This window comes from Eucalyptus grandis, chromosome 11, assembly GCF_016545825.1.
Source record: "Eucalyptus grandis isolate ANBG69807.140 chromosome 11, ASM1654582v1, whole genome shotgun sequence".
NCBI lineage: Eukaryota > Viridiplantae > Streptophyta > Magnoliopsida > Myrtales > Myrtaceae > Eucalyptus > Eucalyptus grandis.
Window position 1 is genome coordinate 42352713 of NC_052622.1, and position 27054 is coordinate 42379766.

General features: G+C 41.0%; 3 protein-coding genes across 3 annotated transcripts; 2 read left to right on the top strand and 1 right to left on the bottom strand.

The window, feature by feature from the left end:
• Positions 1–18849: 18849 nt before the first annotated feature.
• LOC104426558 (60S ribosomal protein L12-1) lies at positions 18850–19690 on the bottom strand. The gene has a single exon (XM_010039660.3). It carries the CDS (start codon positions 19591–19593, stop codon positions 19093–19095), a length of 501 nt encoding a protein of 166 aa, XP_010037962.1. The 5' UTR covers positions 19594–19690; the 3' UTR covers positions 18850–19092.
• Positions 19691–21729: 2039 nt separating this feature from the next.
• Positions 21730–22530, top strand: LOC104426559. Its single transcript, XM_010039661.3, has one exon. It carries the CDS (start codon positions 21845–21847, stop codon positions 22373–22375), a length of 531 nt encoding a protein of 176 aa, XP_010037963.2. The 5' UTR covers positions 21730–21844; the 3' UTR covers positions 22376–22530.
• A 1754-nt stretch (positions 22531–24284) lies between these two features.
• On the top strand, positions 24285–26921 carry LOC104426560. The gene is made up of 4 exons (XM_010039663.3): positions 24285–24548; positions 25137–25248; positions 26012–26083; positions 26393–26921. The coding sequence occupies exons 1-4, from the start codon at positions 24430–24432 to the stop codon at positions 26483–26485; spliced, it is 396 nt and encodes a 131-aa protein (XP_010037965.2). The 5' UTR covers positions 24285–24429; the 3' UTR covers positions 26486–26921.
• Positions 26922–27054: the final 133 nt, after the last annotated feature.

The following is a 27054-nucleotide window of genomic DNA, read 5'->3' on the forward strand; positions in this document are numbered from 1 at the left end:
GAATTTCGATTACATTTCAAATTTTGAAGGGAGAGGAAAGATACTACTTTTGGAGAACAAAAAGGCCATTGCTTAACGCAAAAAACTTGGCTTGGATAGACATGATCATAGGCAACAACAACAAAAAAAAAAATTCCACAAATCCACATCTGCCCATCACCGACTAAACTATTCGCAACAACATCACAACTTCGCAGTGCACGAGCTTACGCACAGAGCAAAGGGAAAAAGGATTTAAGAATCAGAGGGAGCGAACAAGCGACAGACTCCCAACAAAAAAGAAAAAAAAAAAAAAAAAAGAAGAAGAATCTGCAATTCATCATTGCCATCCTCAGCTTCCTGATCCTCTGCAATCGTCTCCAATCCAGGATATTTGGAACTTCTGGTGCGAGCCGGGACGAGAAGAGCTGGCGCCACCTCCATCCACGGACTCGGTCCCCCAATTCCCTTCGACATACCGTGATCGCGATGCTCGATTCCGATTCCGATTCCGATTCGAGCTTAAGCTTTGGTCGAAGAGAAAGAGGTCAGCTGGGTTAGAGCTCGACTGGCTTTGAGAGAGAGAATGAGATTTGCTAGGTTGGGTGGCAAAATTGCAGGGCGAGGGGCGGTTGTTTTATAAGGGGAGGGCGAGGACGAGTGGGGTTTCGATCTCGTGGTGTTGGCTTGTGAAGAAAAGGTAGCGTTTGTCGCTACTACTCGTGGAAGCTTCGTCCCTTTTCCTCGCTTCGACTGGTCGCCTGAAAGGCGAGGAGCACGTGGGAAATAACATCCCCTGGGGGTCGCTAATGGTGATAGCGTCGATTGTGATGGCAGTGGCATCACCAGGTGGAGTGAGCCAAAAGACCATTGGACTATCATGATTGCGTGGGAGAATTTTCAGTTGACCCATCACCTTTCACGACATCATTTCCTTTTGCCTTCATTCCATTTTCTCAGGGGTAATTGCGAAAAAGTTCAAAGCCTATTTTACAGTGATTTTTTATTCAGTCATCATTTTTTTTTAACTTAATCAATTTAATCTTAAACCATTTGATTATTATTGATATAGTTAGTTAAATTTGATTGGAAATTGCTGGTATGGCCGTCGATTGTCTTACATTATACAATCGGTGAACTAATGCCATCTAGAAAGTATTCACAATTTTTTTTTAACTTTCTAAAATTTTTAATGATTTTTACTCATGTTTTTTTCTTTTCACTATTCATTTTTCGAACGGGGTCGTCGAGCCCTCGACAATGGCCAACAACCCTTGCCCATGGCCAAATCTAGGCCACCGACCATTGCTAAGACTCCAATGACCCTGCCAGCTAAATCTTCTACTTCTAAATTCGCAACTTCGTCACCATGACTCCATTTATGATCTGTGACAACAAAGTTAAGGCAAGGATCACTGACCACAAATACAATGGAGAGGGTCGGAAGCCTAGTAGTGGTCCCCTTGGATGTGGTGTCAGCAACTACATCGGTGGTGAGGGTGAAGGGAGGCATTGATATTTCTCGAGGTGTTAGGTGGAGGTGAAAAGGATATGGATGGGGATTTGTGATTTTATTCATATAATTCCATATCAATATATACATATCAATTTGCAATTGGTTTAGAATAGAAAAATACACGCCGTCTTAGTTATTAACGTGACGCTCGCGCCCACTGAATACTTTTCTCGTCATTGATGTATGCGTTTGCGATGGCTAGGGCAATTGGTGGAAAGAGACAGATGATCCCTAGACAATTAGTCCGATGTTTATGCAAGTGTCCTCTTGACAAGTCGATCCCCAAAAGATGCCTTTGGAAACTCTTTCAATCGTGCAGCCAATGATTTGTCTTATTGATTCCAAAATGGTCATTTCGCATATCATGCTTCACTCATTTCCCACACGTTTTGATAAATGCACTTTCCTATGCACTTTCCTCCTCCGTTACCACTTAGGATGACGATGACTATAACAAGATGGGTGTAAGAAATGTCTATTTTATAATTTTTAAAAAGAATTTCAAATAGACTTGAAAATGGACAAGAGAGGAGTTTAGGGGTATAATCTCGAGAATTGCTTCATAGATTGTTAGATGAGGCTTATCAGAAAATGGACATGAACCCTAAAAATTTAATCTGTCGCTGCAAACAATGGGAGAAGTTCCATCCCAGAAATGGATTAACTGAGAAAATATTGGGCACCTGGGGGCATCAATTTCCTAAAATACTAGTCTATTCATAACTCTTTCTCTCTCCTCTCTCCTTTGTCTGTTAGTTTTTCCTCCCTCTCATTTCTCTCTTGCACTTGTTTTTTTACTCATCTTCTTTTTCGTCCATCAATCTTCTCTATTTAGCACTTGCTTTATTTCTTTCCTATTACATCCACCATGGCTAGAGCTCGAGCTGAAGCTTGAGGCTCATGGCTGCTGTGGCCATGGAGCTCAACCTCAAATCCAAACTTGGGGTAGCCTTGGCCACTTAAGTCTTGAGCTCAACCTCAAACTAGTGGCAATGGCCACTTGAGCTTTGAGCTCATCATGATGGTGGCCGAGCTTTGATCTCCCTGTTGTAATTATGGTGGGTTAATGAATCAACAACGAATGTGAGTGAAATGAGATGCGTTGTTTCTATTCACGTATCTCATTAATTCATGTATTTCTCGAGTTCATGTATTTCTTGATTCATGTATCTACTTAATTCTTGATTCATGTATCTGCTGGATTTTTGTATCTAATTAATTCATGTATCTATTAGATTCATGTATCTATTTATTTCATGGTTCTTGTACCGTTTCTATATATGAATTAAAAAAACTCTATAAGTAAATTTCTAAATCTTCATTTTGATGAGAAGCAAAAATCACCAATGATTCATCTCTTCAAGTTTTCTCTAAGTGTGATGGTTTCAAGAAGTGTTCGACTGAGTCCTATTCATATAGTGCTGACACCAATAAGTTCGAGGTGTTATTTTTTGGGAGGCAAAGTTTGTGAAGTTACTTAACACCGTTAACAAGAACTAATCATCTTAAAGAGATTTGTTTAGCCGTACCTCACTTGCAATTATTGTTTATTTTGTTATCGCTTTTTTTATCTGGACAATGAATAGTGTTATGTATCTTTCGTCAATATGTGTCTTCTTCTCCTCCTATTCTTTATTTTCCAACACTCCCATCCATGGTCGCTAGATTAAGGCACTTGAGGACACGAATCAAGACTTGAACCTAGAGCTCGAGGTCAAAGCAGCCATGGTCGCTTGAGCACGAGCTTGTGACTATGGTTGATGTATCTAGAGCTCGCAACCTCGGTTACTTGAGATCAAGCTCTATGGCCATGGCGGCTGCAAGCCTTGGACTCAAGCTCCGCAGCTGCAGGGTGCAAGGAGAAAAAAAGAAGGAAAGCAAGTGTAGCAAATGAGAGAGAAAAAATGAAATGGTGATGGAGGGGGAAAGAGGGGGAGATCGTGACTGGGAGGTGAGTCCGCTTGTGACACGTGTTGCAAGATGAATAGACTTTTTTTTTTTTTTTTTTGAGTTGACATTAGAGTTGTACAATAATATTGAGATTATACATGAGAGGGAAATTATTGAAAACGCATGTATTCCAATTGAATCGTAACTTATTAATTTAAATTTTTAAATAAAGGTGAATTTAATTAAATAAATTAGTGGGCTCAGATATAAACTCCCTCTCAGTGATCTCTTAAGGTGAGGATATCAATTTTTTAGAGCACTCCCAACAACATAGTACATAAACAGATACGAAAATTTTTATGTGATTATCCATTTAGTAACGTTGATCCGCAAAAGATACCCTTATGAAACTTTTTGATCGTGCATAAATCGTACACCTTACTGATTAAAAAATTGTCGCTTCACATATCATGCGCGTTGCTTATTTTCCACTCATCCTTGATAACCCGCTATCCTTTTCCTTACCCTATATGATGACAATAACAAGATGGGCCTAAAGTACCAAAAAGAAATGTCTCTTTTATAAATTTGGAAGATTTAGAAATATTCTTTGTAGTATGTAAGTGTCATTGCACTTAACAAGGATATTTTAAAGATCTTACGAAATTTAAAACTAAAAATTGAAATATTTTTTGTCCTCTTAATTTATTTATTTTTAAATAGTAAGAAACGTTTTATTAAATCCAATTGTTAGGTCCTCTCTTCGGCCTTCATATCCTTGGGAAATCAAATTGGACTTTGCGAGCTCATGGCTCGACAATTGAGGTCCGTCCATGGGAACTTCTCCACTTCACTTTGGTTTCCCTAATGGAATAAACTAAGCTTTCAATTTGATACAATTAAAGCATTTTTTTATCGGGATGAGATGAATATTCGGACCAATCATTGATGTGGTAGACATGGGGCCAATTTTTTAGATAATCCGTCCGTGTCACACATCAAGTCATGGATCACCCCAAAATGAGCTAGACTTCGATTGAGATGCACCCATTAAAACAAAATTTGCGAGCTTAGAACATTAAATAATCAATATAATGATTTTCATGGCGGTCCTAACTCTCATCAAAGTCACTTGAATTGAATATTTCAAAACAGTTGAAATTTACACCGTTATAAATGATTCATTTGAGTCATAATTACAGTCCATTGAGTCGAAGTCAGTCTTATGGAAGGATCAATTCTCACCACAAATCTTTTGATGAGCCGATGTAAATAATTTCGGGTGCATTTGAATTGACTATTATTTTTTTTAAATTTTTCACTTAATTCAAAATTTGTTAGGTAAGGTAATGAATTTCTTCTTTCTAAGATTTATCGAAATTTGGATTAAATTTTAGAATTTGAAGGGAGAGGAAAGATGATCCTTTTGGAGAACAAAAGGTCATTGCTTAACGCTAAAAACTTGGCTTGGATAGACATGATCATAGGCAACAAAAAAATACCACCAATCCACATCTGCCCATCACCGACTAAACTACTCACAACATCACAACTTCGCAGTGCGCGAGCTTACGCACAGAGCAAAGGGAAAAAGAATTTAAGAATAAGAGCGAGCGAACTATCGATAGACTCCTAAAAAAAATAAGAATCTGCTATTCATCATCGACATCCTCAGCTTCCTGGTCCTCTGCAATCGTCTCCAATCCAGGATATCTGGAACTTTTGGTGCGGACCGGGACGAGAAGAGCCGGCGCCACCTCCATCCACGGACTCAATCCTCCGATTCCCTTTGACATTCTGCGACCGTGATGCCTGGTTCCGATTCCGGTTCTGAGAGCTCAAGCTTTGGCCGAAGAGGGAGAGCTCGACCGGGTTATAGCTCCAGCTGAAATCGCTGGGAAAAAGAGAGAGAGATTGCTGGGTTGGGTTGTGAAAAATGGGGGCGGGAGGCGGTTGTTTTATAGGGGAGGGCGAGGGCCAGTGGGGTTTCGGTTTCGTGGTTTTGGCTTGCGTAGAAAATGTGGCGTTTGTCGCTACTATTCGCGGAAGCTCCGTCCCCCTTCTTCGCTTCGACTGGTCGCTTGAGAGGCGAGGGAGCACGTGGGAAACGAGAGACGTGCGAACGCGGTTAAGGTTAAGCAAAATGACGCCGACCCGTTGGAGGTTGGCGTGGACTCTGAGGTTGCAAATGCATGTGGACATTTCGCATCGTCGACTGGAGTGGGGTTCGCGACATTCTCAGTGGAGCGGAGGGCAAACGCACTCGATTGCTCTGATTAGAGCTTTTAGTTTTAATTAAGTTCGAGTGCCTAAGTGATGTTCATAATTCGTAACTGACGACAGTTATACAATAATTAAGAGCTTGCTTCCGTCAGGATTGGAGAAAATCGAGTATATATTTTTCGGTGCCGTACTTCGAATGACGGGTTTCGCACACGTCTTGATAATTCATAACTGGGTGTTTCGATAGAGAGCTCCTCGCCATCGATCCACTTGGACGTTTCTTGAGCTTTATGTGCTGCTGCTAGTCAGTGACCTTAGTAGCATCGGTGCGTCGAAATGCCCAGTGTGGAGCACATGCGACAGCGCGGATGCTTGTTGCCTCTACCGAGAAGGGCTTGTGTTGTTGGAAAAATATGACTTCGAAATGGGTTGAATAATGAAATCGGATCGAGTAAACAACTCGGACTTTGAGGCGTGATATCACTTTCTTTAAGGATTTATTTGCCCAACAACGCGTTGCTAATGGTCACCGGCAAAAATCCTCCAAGATACAACAAAGTCTCGGATGAGAATACTAAATAACAATTCTAATTCTAATATTTCTCGAAAAATTGGGTCTCTTTTTCGAGGAAAACAATCGAAAAATGACAAGTATATATATGAAACAGTCTCGCAACTCTTCGTGAAAATTGCCAAAAAATGAACAAACACGTCTTTTAGAAAATTGTTCAGATAAACAAATGCGACTCTTCGGAAGAAGTCGAAAACCGAACGCAACCCTTCAGAAAAAATTGCAAAACCGAATAAGTAGTTTTTTCAAAGGTTGTCTTGAAAAGACACAAATAAAATTTGGAATAATAGTTTTTTTTTTTTAAATAGAATTTCGAATTTCGAATTTTCTTTTATATTTCATTTCCGAAAATTCTCCAATTAAAAGGCAACCTTTGAATTAAAATAAAATAAATAAATAGCAAGGGATTAAGTGCTAAATGCGCCAAATAATCGCACACCAAGACGCGGGTATGGTGGGGTCTAGCCTCACCCAATCATTCCTTTAACTACAAAAAGGAATTTCCACATTTTTAAATTGATCCACTTACTCCTACATTTTCTATGTGAGACAAAGTAAAAGACTCATTTTATTTTAACAAACAAAATTCCAACATATGTTGCCATCGTCGTTCTAAATCCCATCAACAATAGTGATGACTGGACAAACAAGAGAGTGATTATTTTTATCTGTCCAACTCTAACTTCTCTCTTGAACTTCCATTCTGTCTCTTTGCAAAGTATGATAGTTGAACCAGCTAAAACTCTACGTCCTCGTTTCACCAAATTTTCTTTATCGCTGGTCTGCCCGGAAGGAGAGTGATTTGATAGCAGAGAAGAACGGTGTCGGTGGTGATGGTGGTGGTGGTGGTGGTGGTGGTTTGAGGGGGCTGCTGATGGTGATAACGTCGATTGTGATGGAAGTGGCATCATCTGGTGGAGAGAGCCAAAGGCTCTAGGATTATGATAATTGTGTGCAACTTTTTAGGTTTTTACACATGTGGAAGATGGGAGTATTTTCAATTAACCCATCACATTTCACAGCATCATTTCTTGTTTCCTTCGTTCGATTTTGTAGGGGTAATTATAAAAAGATTTTTTAAACCTATTTTACAGTAATTTTTTATTAGTCACCAATTTAATCTTAAATCATTTGATAATTTATTAATGTAGTCAGCTAAGTTTGATTGAAAATTGCTAACATGGCAGCCAATTGTCTTATGTGGCACGATTAGTATGCTAATGCTATATGGACAGATTTTACAATTTTTCAAAAAAATTCTAAATTTTTTTAATGATTTTTACTCATTTTTCTATTCTTTTCACTATTCATTTTTCGAATGGGGGTCATTGGGCCCTTGAAAATGGCCGACGACCCTTGCCTATGGCCAAAGCTAGGTCGCCAACCATTGCCAAGGCCCCAATGACCCCATCCAGCTAAATCTGCAACTTTTAAATTCACAACTTCGTCACCATGACTCTAGAAATGATCTATGACAACAAAGTTAAGGGAAGGATTGTCGACCACAAATACGAACGAGAGGGTTGGATGCCCAACAATGGTCGCTTTGGATGTGGCGCTGGCAACTACACCGGTGATGGCAACGAAGGGAGGCGTTGAAGTTGCTCAAGGTAGTAGATGGAGGAGAAAAAGGAGCTGGATGAAGATTTGTAATTTTATTCATCTAAATTCATATTAATATATACGTGTCAATTTTTGTAATTGATTCAAAATGGAGAAATGCAAGCCGCCTCGCTCGCAATCAATGAATATTTTTCTAGTCGTTGATGTACGTAGTTGCGATGGCTAGGGCGGTTAGTCAAATGTTTTATGCAAGTATCCTCTTGACCCGGGAAGACACCTTTGGAAACCTTTTAGTAGTGCGACAAATGATGTCTTGTTGATTCCAAAATGGTCACTTCACATATCATGCTTCACTCATTTTCCACACGTTTTGATAAATGCACTTTCTTCGGTGATGATGATGGGTCAATGTTGACACATAAATTTTAGCGGCCGTTTAGTCGTTTTATCGTATTAAAAATTAGGGATTAATTTTTAACCCCTAAAAAAAATATTAGAACTTAGTTGCATGGCATATAGTTTAGAAACATTTTATTTTAGGCCGCCGGTGAAGGAAGATTTTTCACACATTTAGATAATAAACACCAAAGAATGTATTTTCAAGCAAAAAGGAAAATTTTGGATGTGATATTTGATAAATACAAAAGGTAATATTGCACGGGGTGAAACGATATATTCAGTGGTATTTTGCATGAGCAAAATTAGAAAGTAAAATATACCACGAAGATCCAATTTTTTGGCTTATAAAAGAGACCGTGTACGGACAAAAAAGGGAGGCCACACAATTGAAAACATACGGCCACGATAGAGAGAAAAGAGGGAGAGAAGAAGCTCTCTCGGCCAACCCTTGGCGGAGACGCTCGTCTTGGCGTGCCACGACACCACCACTGTGCCCTCATCATCGACAACACTACTGCATCGCCCCTCCTTCAGCCACGAGCCAACCACTCCTATGATGACGGAGCTGCCCACGCCAAGCCGCTGCTGCTCGTGATCTACCATCAAGTCATCGCCATCCGGGCCCAACGAGCTCAGTGCACCGTTAAGAAGTCCAGTATAATGATGCTGCACTAGCCCTCTGACGATGAAGCTGCCGAATGTCGTTTGCTGATCGAGAGTTCCAGCCCAACTCCCACTATAAAATACGAAGCAAAGGACGTCCGTGAAGGAGCACATGGGCATCCACGCGTCACACCCAAGTCCAGGTTTCTTCACAGGGGCAATACACTATTTTGAGAAGAAAAGTCAACACCGAGAGTCCAAGAAGTGAAAATCAAAAGGCACGAGTTTTGGTCAAAGAGAGGAGGATTCTCTTTTGCTTGAGTTTCTGAGAGAAAGGCCATCATTAACGGTTATTGCCGAATTACTTCCCGCGTGTGCTACGAGCTACGTGTCTGCTCGGATTCTCATCGCGCATGACATGGCCAGACGCCCTTTTCCTAGTGCCGGATCTCGTCTTCTCTTTGCTTCACGAAGGCGTCGCTAATAAATTTCCTTGTTAGTCCACCGTCTTTTAGCGTTCTTGTAGGTCTCGCGGAGCCGTGCCCAGTGTTCTCCATAATCACTGCACCGCCGTGACGTTTCTTGCTGTCACCGAGTTGCTGCTACCTTTGCTGAGACTACACCGAGTTGAGCAACAGCAGCCATTCTTGCCATGTCGTGTGCCAACCCAAGACCCATCTGCTGTGCCGAGCCTCACCCATGAGCTATTCCCGATCATCTGTCAAGCCGATTCCATCAAGCTCAAATGTGGCAATAACTCTTGCAACATTAGGTAATTATTTTATCCGAACTTGATGTCGGTATTTTATTGCCTAATATATCTCTATTAATATCTAATGTTCATATCCATGGGCAATAGACATAGCTTTCAATTAGGATTTATTTCCTAATTCGCAACCGCATATAGTTTTTTATTCCATCTATAAGGCTTTAGATGGAATAATTAATCATGCGGGAATAAAATTGATATTTTGATCTTTAAGGCTTAAGATCAATTTATCGATTTTACCAGCGAAATAACCAAGTTGAGTAGATATCGTTTCCAAATTTGAACAATGGATATGGTATCTTTGATGATTCTGAATGGCTCGGTGCTTGTCTCATCTTGATTGATTCATTTATCTTGAAATATGTTTTGAGTTAGTTTAGCTTCATATTAGAATATCGCATGCTTTAGGGTAGTCTGCATATTTAGACTAAGCGTTTTTATTCTGAATTGTTGAAATAACAAAAAATACCAAAAAGACATAAATTTAGGATGTTAGATTTTCGTTTCATTATCTTAAATTGCATGTTTAATTATTTGACATTTTAAATTAATTAATACAAAAGCAAAAACAAAAAATCATCATGCATATGTCATGTAGAATTAGGGCATATTTTGTACGTCATTGCATATTAGGGTTAAACTGCACTTAGTTTAATTTTAGATAATATTTTTCTTAATTTATTATAAGTTTAGGCATTTCCTTAAATAGATTGCATTTTAGGATTATTTGGGTTAAGATAACATTTTAGTTTAAATTAGGATTTAGCTCAACCTTATTCCTAATACAAATTGAGTAGGATCTTAATCTAATTAGATAATTTTCACGTTTTTCTAATTTCGAAATTTCATAAAAAAACACAAAAAATGTCTTAGAATAAATTAGTTTCAATCTCTAGGATAGATTGCATTCTTTTAAGGAAAAAGAAAATAAAAGATGTCATGCACATATCATTAGGATTAGATTCATGAAATGCATGTCATTTAGTGATTGTTGCTAGGTCCATTCAATTAGTAATTGCATGTCATTAGAATTAGGTCATTTGATTAATATTGCATTGCATATTGCATGATTTCCATTAATTAAAGCTGCGTTCGTTTCACGGAAAATTGACCATCTTCGGAAAATATTTTCCCAGAAGTTATTTTCGGGAAAATTGCTATATTTTCCGGTGTTCGGCTAATTCTTAAATTTTGAGTGGAAAATATTTTCCACCGTTCGTTAACTAATTTTTTTTTTTTTTTTTTTTCCTTTTCTTTGCCTTCTCCTTCCTCCTTCCTCCTCCTTCTTCCTCTTCCTTCCTCCTTCTTCCGCCGCCGCTCCTCCTTCTTCCTCCTTCCTCCACCGCCGCTCCTCCTTCTTCCTCCTCGTTCCTCACTCCTCCTTCCTCCGCCACCGCTCCTCCTTCTTCCTCCTCGTTCCTCGTTCCTCGTTCCTCCGCCGCACGCCCGAAGATGGTGAGCCGACCAAGATCTGGTCGCTAGATCCGGCCGACCAAGGTCCGGTCGCGAGATCCGGTGGTGGGCGGGGCTCGGGCCTCGCCCGAGCTCGCCGGATCTAGCGGCGGAGCTCGGGCTGATCGGGAGCCCGAGCTCCGCCGCTAGATCCGGCGAGCTCGCGGCTCGCCAGAACCTCTGGCGAGCTCGGGCGAGCCCGAGCCCCGCCCGACTCGCCGGATCCGGTGAGGCCGAGCTCCGCCCCAAGCCGGCGAGGCTCCGCCTCGCCCGATCTGGTGAGGCTCGAGCTCGCCGAGCTTGGGCGAGCTGGCCTTCCATAGATCGGGCTAGGCGGAGCCTCGCCGGCCGGGCGGAGCTCGAGCTGGCTCGCGACCGCGGCCGGTCGCCGTCGCCGTCGCCGGCGCTGCCGTGGCCGGCCACCGTCCAAGCTAAAGGAAGAAAAATAAAAAGGAAAGAAAGAAAAAAAAAAGAAGAAGAAGGGAAGTTGTGGAAAATGTTTTCCACTTTTCAAGTGGAAAACATTTTCCACAGCTTTGCATGTAAATTTTCCGGTTAACGGAAAATGTTTTCCGTTGACCGTGATTTTCCGCCCACCGAACACCGGAAAATCCGGAAAATATTTTCCTGAAAGTTATTTTCATGCGAAACGAACGGAGCCTAAGTGAAAAAAAAAGAAGAAATTGCTTGTTAATTAGAAATCATATTTAGGATTGTCGATGTAAATTCTGATTTAACATTGCGGATGCTTTCGTTACTTTGAGGTAAGTTCCTGCAATTTATTCATTGCTTTCCTTGGATGTTAAATCGATGGTTTGTGCATCCGCATGATCACCTCACATGTTAGGAAATAGATTTAAAATCAATTCAAGCTACTTGTCAAACATTTTTGAAAATAAAAGAATGGTACCGAAAGGGCATTAGAGAGATCTAGTGTAACCAAGTCCCCGTACCCATAGTCTTTGGTTCGTAGAAGTAAAGTAAAACTCCCGTTACTTTACTTGGGTTTCTAATCGACCCACCAAAAAAATAGAGTAGTGGCGACTCCTAGATAAACTCCATTTGCATGTTAAGAATTTAAATCTAAGTCGCGAATTGATATGGGCTTGGGAGAGCCCGAGTTAAGTTTAGGCTTAACAATCCATTAGCCAAAACCCTAGGTGGTTAAACCCCGAAAAAGCGGTCGCGACAGTCAAGTACCAAAAAAGAAATGTCTCTTTTATAATTTTTAATAAAGAATTTCAAATAGACTTGAAAATGGACATGAACTCGAAAAATTTAATCTGTTGCTGCAAACAATGGGTATCTTCAATTACCAGCAAAATTTTCTATGAACTCCATGGGATCTTCTTGATTTGAGCTCCAAAATCGAAGTAGCTGCACTCATATTGACGCCCTCAAGGTGATGCTAGGTCTCGGTTCCCTCTCGGATGAGAAGTTCGATCCCTAGAAATGGATCGACCGAGAAAATAATGGATACCCAAGTGGCACCAGTTCAGCAAAATATTAGTATATTGACAAACGCTGCCTCGAGCCCACCTTTTTTTTTTTTTTGTCAGTCCTACTCTATTCATACTCTACACTCACTCTCAGACTTTTGTCTTGCTTCTTACAGGATGTGGGAGTCTCTTTATCTCTCATCTCCCCGCTGCCGGTTACTTTTTCCTCTCTCCCTCTCTCTCCAACGCCTACTTCTTCTCCGTCCCTCAATCTTCTCTATTCCACCGTTGCTTTTCTCAATTACTTTTGCATCCGCCATGGCTAGAGCTCAAGCCCAAAGCCTGAAGCTCATGGCTGCTTTGGCCATGGAGCTCAACCTTGAACTCGGAGCTTGGAGTAGCCTTGGCCGGTCGAGTTTTGAGCTCAGCCTCAAACTAGTGGCAATGGCCACGTGAGCTTCGAGCTCCTGGCCATGGTGGCCCGAGCTTTGAACTCCCGTCCACGGCCGCTAGATTAAGACACTCAAGGACACGAATCGAGGCTTTAGTCTAGAGCTCAAGGTCAAAGAAACCATGGTCACTTGAGCACGAATTAGCGATCAACTAGGCGGCACCCGCATGACTTGCTGGAGAAGCAGCTGGATCTGAAGATGAAGCTCGTCACTGGCAAAGTAAGATCGGCGACTGATTTGAATTTCTTTTCTTTTCCTTTTTTTTGACTTCTTTAATTTTGTTTTCTAAATCTTTATTCAGATTTAATTTTGAACAATAATAATTCTATTCCGGCCACCAGAAAAAACAAATGCTCACCACCGACGAAATTTTAATTGGCCAGTGAGCTCAAGCCATTTTTTAAGATGGATTTGCTCACTTCGAACCCCTATCTGAATTTGCTTTAGGTTATTTATCCGTTTAAAGAATTTTGAAAAAAAAATACTATATATATGATTTTACAATATTAAAACCTAAATATTTTAAAATATTTTTCTTTTCTTCTTTCAGAAAAACAAAATGGAGAATCTTTTCTTGAAACCCAATCTTAGGTCTGTCTCTTGCCTCAATTTTGACTTCCATATCATTGGAACTTCATAGTGGACATTGTGAACTGACGGCCCGACAATTAGATCCGTTTATTTAAACTCCTACATTTCACTTTGGTTTCGATAATGAAATAAATTACCTTAGATGCAACTAATACACTTTTGATCTAAATGAGATCCATACTCGGACGACATGTTGATTTGATGTTGGATGGTATGTAATTATCGCACAACAAATCGAGAATATCCTCCGAAATTAGGTGTACTTCCATAGGGAAGTAATCATTAAACAAATGGCAGCTTAATGCATTAGATAATCAAGATCGAACTTTAGACCCAAAAAAAGAAAAAACCAAGATCGAACTTCATTTGACTGATTGAAAAACCCACTAAAATCGAGCGAAATTAATTCACATCACAACATTTAATCAAGCAAATCCAGCATTTGGCCATTACCAAAAGGAGTAATTCACACAAATCTTCACACGAGCGGAGATCAAACTTGGCACTAGCAATCTACACTTATCCCGAACCCCTCTCCCCGAAAGCAACTTCCGATTACAAGTCCCAGAAGTTGGCCACCGCCGCCGCCGCTGCTACGGTCTTGTCTTGAGCTCTTCAGCTTTGGGATCGCATTCTTCCTCCTCTTCTTCTGCGATCGTCTCCAATCCTGGACAGCGAGGAGGAGGGAACGGCGCGAGGAGAAGAGGCGGCGCAACCTCCATCCATGAACTCATGCCTTTGCTTTGCTTCGCCGCTGCTAACATCACCGAGTTGCTTCGGAGAACTAGAATATCGGAGACTGACCTGGTGATGTTTTGTGTGTAATTTGATCGTTTTGGTGATGGAGAGGAAGATGAGAAGATTTAGGAACGTCCTACCCCGACAGCAGCGTCAGTTGGTTGGTTGGTGGTGGTTAGGACGATCGGTGGATTCCATTTATACAGAATTTAACACGCGACATTTTCTGGAAAATTTGTCACTCCCTATATATATATATATAAATCTGTAATTTTATTACCATACGTTTTTTTGCTTACTAACAAAGTCGTGAACATGTGATAAATAATTTCGGACACAAAAAATAAAAAATAAAAGGAACACGTGATGTATAAGTAAAATGTGAATTTCGGTCTCTTTCACTTTTTTCTTTTATTTTATTTTTTTAAAATCTGGACATATGAAAGAAGTTATTTTTTGCAGGCCCTATTTCTTGTCTTACTAGGAGTATGCTCGTGTTTCTTCATGGAAAATGGTCTTTGACAAAATTGGTTGGTTCTTATTTTTTAAGCTTTTTTAAGGCAATAATACAGATAATACCATATACTAAAAATTAGCCTGTAATTAACGGAATAAATAAATATATAAATAACTAGCGTATGAATTTACCTTATAGATTGAAAGAACGGAAGAGGCAAATTGTCATGGAAATCCTCTTTTGGGTATTGTAATAGGAGTCCCACGTGCCATCGTGCATCTCTCGTTCGAGTCAAATTCATGGCTCATTGTGAACCCTTTGGTAAATGAATGTAAGGGATACAGTGAATTTTAAATTGTGACCTCGTACAAAGTAAATGACAGATTATAAGCTGAAATATTCCACTTGCCAACAATTTTTTTTCCTATATGCTTTATTCACCTATTCAACACGATAGCCCATCGACGGACCGAAATGATCAAAATGCTCTTAAACTTTTGAGAAATTTTATTGTCCGACTTATTGGTCGTGTCGTGTGCGACCGACTTGGTTGACGGCGGCCAAAGCAAAGGAGGGCGGTGGACGAGTATTTGAATTGGGGAGGAGATGGGCTGAATGGGGAAGAAAAGCAAAGTTTGGGCTGCCGCAATCGAAATTTTACCACTTTAATTAAGAACCTTTCGATCCTCTAATTCAATTTGCCCCTTAAATAATCGAAAGGATCCCCACTTTCGTAAGTACACAAAACACACGACAAGCCAAAATTTACGAGATGGCGGTCACGAATCAAAAGGTCTACAAAATTAGAAACGCGAACGCTCGAAACCCGTAGCCAAAAATTCCACTAACTCTTTTATTAATTCATTTTTTTTTTCAGATTGGAGCTTCACAATTTCTAATGTACAAAGTTTACAAGCTGACTCTCGTAGAAAGATACATTCCTTCCGCAAGGATGCACCCCCCAAAACACACATGGCTGTCTATCTCCCTCCATTTTTCATCTCTACGCCACACCATAGTAGGAGGGGAGAGAGCGGGAGAGAGCGAGGAGCCGAGTCGAGAGTCACGAGTCATCGTCCGACTCCTCGGCGTGCTCCTCCGGTATCGTCTCGAGCGCGGGCGAGTTGGAAGGCTTGCGCGGGCAGATGACGGGCTTGGGGGCCACCTCCATCCAGGACTCGAGATTCCTCATCTCCACAGCCATTTTTTTCTTGGCTTGATCCGACTCCTGGCGATATACAAATCTTCAGGAAAGTAGGAAGCTAAGGGGATGCGAAAACCAAAGTTGCTCTCCTCCTCCGAACTCCCAAAGGAAGAAGAGCGACCTGGAGAGCTTTTCTTTCTCGGGTTTTTGGCCTTTCAAAAGACTTGCTCGATCGAAGGGTACTTCGGACTTGAGGGGTATTCGAAGTGGAGATGGGCTTTATATAGGCAAGAAGAGGAAATGGTCGTGCCAATAATATCAAAGGAGCTATTCGATTGAATGGATGGGCAAAGGGCCAGGTGGACGACCGAGCGAGCGTTCAGCGACGGTGCCTTTTGGATGCGAGACACGTAGGAGGAACGCGCCCGGAGATATTGGGGAGGAAAGGGATGGATGATTTTTTTATGGATGATAATAATTGATGAAAGAGAGGGAGTTGAATTACATAATGCCTTCGACGAAAATAAATGAGCGTTGGGATTTCGTTTTCATTGGAAAAGGGGGAGCGCGCGTTTCCACCCAAGTGGCAGAAATTGCCGAAGTCAAGAGAGATAGTTTTGAGGATGGGATGGACGGTTGGTTATTCGACATGTGTCGTGCCTGAATTATGCCTTACAAATATAGAAAATGACATGGTCGCCGTTCGTTAATTACATGAACGCGATGGATGACTTTACGAAAATTATGGAGTAAAAAAGGAGTTTAGTGGAAAACGCATTGGCCACATGTCGCAAAGTAAATAATCAGTCAAGAAGAAAAAGTATGAACCTAAGGAGGTCTAAAGTTTACAACATTGATATTCAAGATATTAAAGTATTGGAAGGAACGACCTTCACAAAACTTTTTTTTTCCAATACCAAGCATGCTTTTGACGTTGGCAATTGATACATATCTCCAAATTCAACAAGTGAAAAACATGTGATGTAGCCCATTTCCCACGAGGTATCGTTTTCTTTGTGCCGACCACCGTCCTTTGTCCCCAAAAAGGGCCTTTTAAGGTTTGGTCTATTCCTCGAGGATAAAGCCCAGTAACTATTTCTATTGTCGATGTGAAATTTTGCATATCCCGAATGTCTTTAGGAATAGATTTGACTGGAGAAAACCTAGAGAGCTTACCTCGCTCCTTATATTGCAAGGGTTGAGTTTATAAAGCACCCTTCTCACAGGAAAAATCCCACAGAGGATTGGTAACATAAGATCGCTTGGTCTCTTGACCTCTCGAAGAATCAAATATCGGGGAAAATTCCTCAGCGTATATCTGCTCCAACATGGCCCGAGCCATCTCAACCTATCGAACAACAATTTCAGTGGGCCGGAGACTGCTCATCAAGCGATCAACAAAGAGGGGATTTTGCAGTGGAAGCCAGCCAAAGTGTCGGAGACGATTGAGTAGCATGCTTTCCGCAACAACCCTCCCCACCCCACCCACCCATCCCCACCGCGGGTTTTCTCTTTTGGCTGTGTTCCAATATAATGTTAGTCCTGTAACATTTGTAAATTGACAGCTTCGGTCATCTTTCTTTTCCTCCTCAGGTGTTCCCAATGTTAAGGAGTTCTGAAGTTGTCAGCTTGTAACGAGACAGCTTCAGTCTGCACGGTGAAGGGTGTTCATAAGTTCCCAATGCTCGATATCACAAATCCGTTCCTATACTCTTCTGGGACGAGACTAGACCGTAAGCCTAAGCAACGGATTTTACGACGATGTCAGGGTTCATTCCAAAACAGATTTCATGGCGAAACAAGCTCAGGGCACGGAAGTAGATGTTCCAAACCTTTAGGGTGAGAAACGGGTCTTTCCAACAATAGAAGAGACACTAAAAGATGAATTTCTTCGCACTTGAAGACGCGGATGGAAGTAAGGTTGTGCGATCATTCTCTCTTAAACATAAAATATCAAATCATCAGATAATATAAGGAATTCCACAAATTGCAAAGGCACAGCATAAAGCACAAGCCATTAGCGGAAACCATGGATTTATATGAACAGCCAAACGCTTAAAAGACTTTATCTAGATGCCATCACTAACCTCAGGTCATTCTCTTGATAAAGTTTGTAACAGTTACAAACTTTATGAGCAGTCTTCAAACGAATAGCTGAGACGGTAGAAACTAGCTCAGAGAGATTAAATTTGCAGAAGAGCTTAACTAAGAACTAACCACACGTCCCAAGGATCTCAAGTATTCTTGAAACATTAACCGATCAGAAATGGCATAACTCTCCAAGACATACACCATGCCATAGTCTCTCATCAACTAGCATATGATTCAGGAGAGAAATTTCGGACAAGTACGATTCCACGTACATAATTAAACAAAAGCAGAGTCCCAGGCCCATGTGCAAAATCAAGAGTTAATCCTTCTTGGCATTACTTTCCCTCATAGTCATGAATTATATAAGCTCACCCCGAGCATTAAACTTCTGACAATCACTGACAAACAGAATAGACGTGCTCAAAGCATTAACTTCACGTTTATCTCAAACTCTAACCTAATTTGACTGCTTGAATAACCTTATGTCATTCATGGTGTGAGTGCTAATATCAATGGTACACGTCTTTCGCATCAATGCGGACCAGACTGTCAACAAACGAACATAAACAGATACATTATATAATTACAGCACACTCTCAAATCCACGCAATTGAACCCAACAAGAACTACCACAACTTTCCTCCACGAAAGAAAAATACAGAACCATGTCGATCACCGAATCAACCCAATTGCCCTCCCTAACAAGGCATTCCGGCAACAGCCGATCCTAGCAAGACATTGGCTTTCTCGAGGTTCTAAAAGTTTAAATCTGAAATCTTGAAGTTTATCAGCAATCCATCACTTACCTCCCTTCTAACTACACCGAACCCAATTAAATTAGAAAACACACAGCCATTGCCATCAAATAGCTAGTCTGACTATGAGAGCAGGACCACTCGCAACGGTCTAATCACCAACATCTTTCTCAACTCCATAAACAGAGACAGCACCAATCAAGCCGAAACAACCCCGTTAAACATGAAACATTCTATTGCATTGAGAAATAAATCATCAAACAACCTAAAAGGCTCAATGTCCCAAGATCCCTTACCATAATCAATGTCACCAACATTATAAGCAAAAAAACCACAATAAGATTCATTATGGAAACTAAAGATGACCTCAGAAGGCACAGTTGAAACCGTCATTGAACATAACAAAGCCAAAAATGAACCTTCTCTACGTCTCTCTCTCTCTCTCTCTCTCCCCGGCACCTTAGTTCTCGGGAACCTCGACATCGCCGTCCGAGATCTCCTCCTGCAAGTCCTTGGGGTCCTTGCCGTCGACGGTGCACCCGACAGAGACGCACGTGCCGAGGATCTCCTTCACGGTCCCGCTCAGGTTCTTGGCCATGGACCGCGGACTCATGACCCTGGCGATCTCGATCACGTCGTCGAGGGAGATGTTGCCGTTGTGCTTGATGTTCTTGGTCTTCTTCCGGTCGCGCTCCGGCTCCTTGAGCGCCTTGATGACGAGCGCCGCCGCGGAGGGCACGACGGAGACCTTGGCCTGCCGGTTCTGCACCGTGAGCTTCACCGTCACGCGGAGGCCCTTCCAGTCCTTGGCGGTCTCCTTGGCGATGTCCTCACCGATCTTCTTGGGGGAGAGACCCAGGGGCCCGATCTTCGGGGCCAGGGAACTGGCCGCTCCGACCTCGCCTCCGGTGACCCGGACGTAGACGTCGACGACCTGGGAGGGATCGAACTTCGGCGGCATGGCTGGTGGCTGGTTCGGCGGCGACGGTCGGGATTAGGGTTTCTGCAGAGGCAGGTCAGTCGAGGAGGCGCTCAGCGGGAGGGAAGAGAGCAGCTTGCTTCTGGGAGAGATATATACTCGCTAGGGTTTTCGCGTGGAGCGGGAAATGACATGCTTGTCCTCGGCTGAGTTGATTTTGGGCCGAACTGGGATCGTGGGCTCATGATGGGCCGACAAAGACGAAAATGGACCGGCCCATCTTCAGCCCTTGAATTGTCGGCCTTATGGCTTCTCTTGACGGATATGTTTTGACGGCCCGATTTTTGGGCTTTCGTGGAGGGGCTGACAATTCGTGGCTTCCTAAACATTCCGAAATAATTTCAGTGCAACCACAAAGCGGTTTTTCAACTAATACGGAATGAAAACGCGTCATTTTGAATGAAGTCATATCGTATTAAATTAGGCAACATTTGGTCGTCCGGATTTCTAATTAAGATATGACTTGATAGGATAAGATACTAAATCTAAGGGATCTTGATATATCATATCCACCATTTGATGATTATAGTAATAAAGTCGAATATATTCATATAATATCATATACATTGTTTGGTATGAATTACATTAGTAAAATTGAACACAAATTTTTACAAACAGAGATGGTAAAAATCTATCGAAACACTCTTACTTACTTTATTTTATTTTCCTTTCTTTTGTTAATTAATATCTTTTTTTTATTTTTTCTTCCCCTCCCATCATTCTCTAATAAAATTTTATCAAACATTAGATTGTACTAATAAAACCAAAATACTAAAATGCCTAAAATATATAATAAATATAAATATATTTATATCTATATTTGAACTAATTTTATAAAATATAATTACATTTGAATATATAAAAATAAAAATAAGATTAAATTAAAATAACTAAATTTTTATTTTTTCGTTATTTTGAATTTCTTATATTATAATTCAAATATTATTTATATTGAGATATTATTTTAATTTTTTAAAGTTAAAATATGTATCATTCGAGAATATATAAATAACTAAATTTTTAATTAAATAGTACATTGTAATATTATTTATATTTTAACTTAAATAGTATAAATAATTAAATATTACATTGTACTGATATACCTACAATTTATAATAAGTATAAATATATATTTATATTTATATATTGAAATTATTTTATGAAATTTCATTAAGTTCGAATATATAAATAAAAATAAGATTTAATAAAAATAAATAAATTTTTAGTTTTTGTTATTTTAAATTTCTTATAATAAAATTAAAATATTATTTATATTGAGATATGATTATAATTTTTTTTAAATTAAAAAATCTATCATTTGAGAAAAATAACTTTCCACTTATGGTCGTTAGAAATTCTATCAACATTTACCACACCTCCTCCATGAGATAATTTTATTTAGTTTATATCCCCATTATATCCCCCTTTTTATCCTATCTTAAGAAAGCATTAAATACATGATAGGATAAATTTTATTTTATCATGAATTTTGTCATAGTTGCCAAACACAACCTTAGGGGTTTTCTCCTAATGCATTTGTGTCGTGCCATTCTTATCGATATATATAGATCGAACTTTTTTAAATATGTCGAGTTTCTATATGGGTCATCTAAAAGATTGTCATAGGTGTCCACTTTATCTTGGTGTGTTTGGCTTTTACAAATCAATAGCAGATATTTGATTATTTTTAAATTCCATGAAACATCATGAAGATCTCCCGAATTGGCTGATGCAGAGTTCAACTCACTCGTGATTCGAGATTGGGATACGTTTGCCACCCGTAGGGGTTCACTGGCCTTTACTACAGGCTCAGCAGAATTTTGGGATGTTCCTTCCACGTCAACACGTTGAAGCTGGAAAGACGAGATAAGGATTTTCTCGACAGGAGGAGCAGCCCCCACGACACGTGTCCCCTGCCTAAAATGGTAATAGGCGATTGAGATTGGACCCTCGTGTGCGTTTTGTCCCTATCGAGACCGACCACGTGTGCCGCGACCACCCGTTCTTAGCCAACGCACTCTCGAATCGAAACAAGATAATGTTTTGTATTCTGGGCAAGGATCGACCCACTGGCCTCACTGTTCAGGCTTCAGCAAGTGCTTCTCATGCTGTCCATTTCGGTCGAGAGAGCGCGAGCGAGCTTATCCATTCGTGCATTATAAAAGGGCAACGCAAGCACGCCGAGCAGCGCACAATATCATAGGAGGAAGGTGAAAGCAACTGGTCACCAACGATGGCTGCCTCCAGAAGGACTTCTCGCTCAAGACCCACTTACATCTGCCCGCCCTCCGATCGCACCGCTGCCTACTCAAGCGCTTGTGACGACGACGATACGCAATTCGAGTTCGAGGAGGCCGATGTCTGGAGCGATGTCGTCGTCTCTCGAGTCCCCTCGTCTGAAACGAGCCACGACAGCAGAGCGACCATGCCCGGTTCCCGCGCATCGAGAAGACCACCCAGAAGGACCGACATTCCGTCCGACCTGAAGCCCCCTCTGGTAGTGGCATCATCATTACCTGTCAACATACCGGATTGGTCGAAGATTAACATGATACGGGACCGCGGCAACGGTGGAGGGAGAGTTGAGAGCGACGACGAAGAGGGCGAGGACGACCGAGACAGTAGGGTTCCGCCTCACGAGTACCTGGCGAGGAGGAGAGGGGCGTCGCTGTCGGTGCATGAAGGGATTGGGAGGACGCTGAAAGGCAGGGATCTGAGCAGGGTGAGAGATGCCATTTGGAAGACCGTAGGGCTTGCAGACTAAGCTCATTAATCGACTTCGTCTTTTACATCCACCCACAGTATTTTTGTATGGCAATATGAGTCGCTCTTTTGGTGCTGTGCTGTCAGCCAGAGGCGAACTCTTTCAGATGTAATACTGAAGTTATGACCACTCATATCTTTTTCCATGCCCCTTGTTTATTCGCGATCTCGAGTCCTTATATTCAACAGGCTCTTCTTTCTTCCTTCTTCTTCTAATTTGTTTCCATCTAAAATGAAAAATGGAAGCAACATAGAGGGAAGAAGGAAAGTGAAAGCGAAAGAAGAACGGGAAAAGAAAGAACAGGAGTGAAGAGGAGGAGGCGGGGACGGTGGTTGTGATCGCGAAGGAGTGTGTTGGGTAGGTGGCGGAAAGCTGCTAGCCATCTAATTCTTCGACCAGAAGTTCTCTTGGAGTAGAACACATTATTTCTCTGCTGTCCTTGGCTCGGTCGGACGTACAGAGTCCAGAAATTCCTGCCGGCTGGTAGTCTCTTTCTTGAGATGCGATAGGTACTATGGTCTAAGAAGACTGCCAAAGTGACTTTCTCCAAACGCATTACCGCTCAGCTTTTCAAAGTGTGTTGACACGTATAATTTCCAATTTCGGTGCTCTTATCTTAACCGTGCATGTGACTTTCTCGAGATTTGACTTGACGTGAACATTTTCGTGAAGTTTACTTGATAAAAAATGTTGATATAGCACCGACACGGTCCGAGTATCCCTCGTTACTTTTGATGTATCATCTTAAAATGATATCGAGTCATCGAATAAATTGAATGATCAAAACTATCTACATTAACTCTTTCTCATGTAACACTTGAAACTATAATTATTTTTTAACTATGGTGATAATTTGCCTTAGAACAAAATCATGGGCGCTTCAGCTCCTTTACACTCCATGGTTCATCCATGACCACCAAGATCTCGACCACGACATCAAGCGCGATGGCCATGGAAGGGCCATCCCCTCTAGATCTGGTACGCCTCTTGAAGCAACCAAAGATTAGCCACTTTGAGCTCGTTGGCCATGCAAGGGCCGTGGGAGTTGAGCATCAAGGTCGCCGGAAGATTGGAAGTTGCATCTCCGGGGATTCAGTAGTGAAAGCAAAAGAGGAGTAGGAACAAAAAAGATAAAAAGATGGAGAAAAATAATGAAAAACGCCGTGGAGAAAAGAAAGAGACAAATTTTTCGAATGTCGAGATCAACAAACTAAATTATCTAGGGAAAACTCATAGTGAGCTAGGTACTCAATTGAAAATAAAAGAAAGAACAAGAGGTACAAAAAAAAATGATTAATACCATAAAAAACTTTACATTAGTATGTCAACAAATTTATCTTAAAATTAATTTTTTAACCACAAAAAATATTAAATTGATTTATATGCGGTAAATTTATTCTCTGCTAATTTCTGTTAAATTAATAAGTTAAATGACACATGGCGGTTGATGAGTATACCGATTTGAAATTTTACTCTTTGTTTGTAGAAAGTATATTAATTTGTAATTTTTCGTGGCATTAAATTAATTTATCATAAATATATTAGTTTAGAGTTTTTGATGATCAAAAAATTAATTTTAGATAAATTTATTGTACATATATCAATTTGAGATTTTTTTTGATGACTCATGGAACCCCGTGTACTGTACCAATACGAACAGCCCGACGGCCCGAGGTAACAGGAGTAAATCCTGGGACAACGTTAGCAGAGGACCCACCACCTCAACGTCGCACTTAGGATTCGAACTCCTCTCATCTAGTAAAGGATCATGAGAGCACTTATTCAAATTTGAGATTGTTTGTTATATTAATTCTATGGAAAATGTAATTTCAATTTTGTTTTTGCCTTTTTCAAGTCTTAGGTCAGTTTCGACAAAAAGAAAAAAGGAAAAAAAAATTCCTTGGGTCCGCAACCACTCCTTGACCCTGCAACTGCAAAGTGCAGCCGGAGCTCGTCCGATGCCTCCGTTTCGCTCCAACCCCACGTCGGTCGGTGGCGGCGCGTCGAGGCTTTGAGCTTTGACGACGATTCGATAGAGAGAGAGAGAGAGAGAGATGGCGAGGAGGCCGGTGGTGCTGGGATTGGCGGTGGCCCTGGCGCTTGGAGTGGCCGTGTACCTTAGGCTTTGGACCATCGACTACTCCTTCTCCGCCGGCGACGCTGAACTCCTCAGGTTCTCTCTCTCTCTCTCTCTCGATCTCGAACTTTCTGCTTCATTCCGTACGAGCTCCTTCTCGATCGAACGAATCCGTTAATTCCGATGGAACTCGCGGTTGGTAAGAGGGATGGCATTCGCATTTGTTTATCCCAGTTCGACTCCTTCGGCGGCCATTGCGATAATCGCAAGTGGCCATCGAATTTGGTTTTAATCGGAACGATGCATCGGAATTGCTACATTGACGTATCGTTTGTCTTCTTCCTGTTAAAAATCACAAAGAGGAAAAGCCCCAAATTTTTAGCTTTGTTCTAAGATGATATTGTTTATCGTCTTCCGTTCCTTGCGTCATTTATGGTCTTCAGAGTTTCCGTTGTGAATTGGTAGACCACGACATGTTGGAAAAATGGTATCTTTTCGCGATCTGCAGTAATGCAATGTCGCCGTAGAGTTAGATTTGGTTGGGGAATTCTATGGATTCGAATTGTTTCTACGATCCTTTCTTGGATTAGTTCTGGTTTTCTGTTTCTTTGTTAGATTCCATCGAGATAACTGAGACTGACAGGCGACGTTGATATAATTTCTGCTTTGGTTGACTCTCTCTAGAAAAGAGTTTGATCTTGCACACCGGGAAGCGATGGATGAGTCCGCAGAATGGAGGCGGATGTACGATGAAGAACTAGAGAGGGCGAACAGGTGCAAAGCGGAACTTAGAGAGGTAGGCTCCTTCTTGCTTACCTTTCCATTTAGCATCAAGAATGTGCTAAACAGCGCATGCTTTCTTCATATCTCTTCTGCGTCCTCTGTTACACATCCGACCTCTAATGATACTTCTTCACATAGAGGTTTGCATCGACTCCTGCAGTCAAGTCTTTGAGCGCTCGTTAATGTTCAGACATATTCTAATAAAGGGATGAATCATTCCCGCACTATAGATTATGATATGCTGGGGAAAGGACCTCGATAGCTCTCTGCCATTTACTGAGCTTTTGCACATAATTAGCTCCCTTAAAACTTTTCAATCCTCTTAATGAGTATCGGTCCATGGGACGCCACTAATTCATTATTAGACCTTATTACATTCTTCTTGTTCCAAACTTCATGTTCTTCTTTGTACGACAACGCAGCGGTGCCTAGAACTGCCTACATTATTGAATGAAGCATATATTGTTGTTTGGATAATTTATGTTTTTCTCTAAAGCAACCTAGACACGTAGCACAAGCCCAATGAGATGCGGATAAAATTCTATTCTACCCAAACCTGCACTGTGAAAAAGGAGTAGTTATGTGTTACTTGCTTATCTTATGGTAGTCGGTATGTGTTGCATCAAAAAAGAAAAAGGAAATCCACTCTCAGTATACAATTTTACGATTACATCCTGAAGCTTGAGCAGTGTTTCTGCATCTGTTTCCCAAGAAGTTTATTCAAAGTATACTAAAAGCCTGCAGGTCTCATGGGTTCCATGAATTCTTATTGACAGCTTAAGGAGTCTTTTTCGAACAAGGCAGGAGATTCTGCTCTCAGTAACTCAAAATTGGTCATGTTGCAAAAGGTGACGCTCTCTGCCTATCATGTTAATTGGCGTCATATTTCTGTATTATCCCATTGGCAGATAATTCAGTTCCTGAGTTTTTCTGTTTTCACGACAACTAGATTTCAGATCTGTATGCAGCCATAACAGTTTTATGCCTTTTTGCTCTCGAAGGATAATTGAAAGTGATTGTTTGTTGAATGTGGAAAAAGTAATGATGTACCGAGGCAAGCTAATTGAGGATAAGAAAACTTCCATGCCACAATTCCATGTTATTTGGCTTTTGCCCACGGGATAATTTTTTTACTTTGCAAAGTCAATCTTTTACAGGAAAAGTTGGTGTTGCTCAAGCAAGTGGAAGCGGTAAAACACGAGCTTGAGGTTGAGAAGTTGAACTGCGGATCAAGAGACGTTAAACAATGACAGAAGGTACCATACTAGGTTAAGTTGAACAGAACAGATATCTAGGTGTGAAATTTGATGGTTGATGCATCTGTAGCCAAGAGATATCAATCGGTTTATGAGCGAGCTGACCTTGGCAGCAGAATGAACTCACTGAAGTGATATAGTTTCACACGTCGGTGGTTTTTGAGAGAAGCTTACTTGTTGCTGCTATCATCCCCAATATTATACCATTGTCTTATCGGAATCCATTAGGAGTCTCATGCTCTCCGTGTATATTTGTTTTGTCGTATTGATCATCCATGTATTTCATCCATCTTTTTTATTTGGGTGGAAATATTTTATCCATCTTACATGATAAAATTTCGTCCTCCATTTTGGTGACCTGAGAGAGAATTTTTGAGACAATGTATGGTTTTTCGAGGATTCATCACATTATTTAGATAATGCATTCTTCTGGTGGAGCTCGTCTTATGCATTGAGTTTGGAACACTGGGCATTAATATACATTCACAGGAACGCAAGGCATCCTTATTTCATTAGTTTCTACGAGTAAATCCAATATGTTCAGCAAAAATACATATTGGACC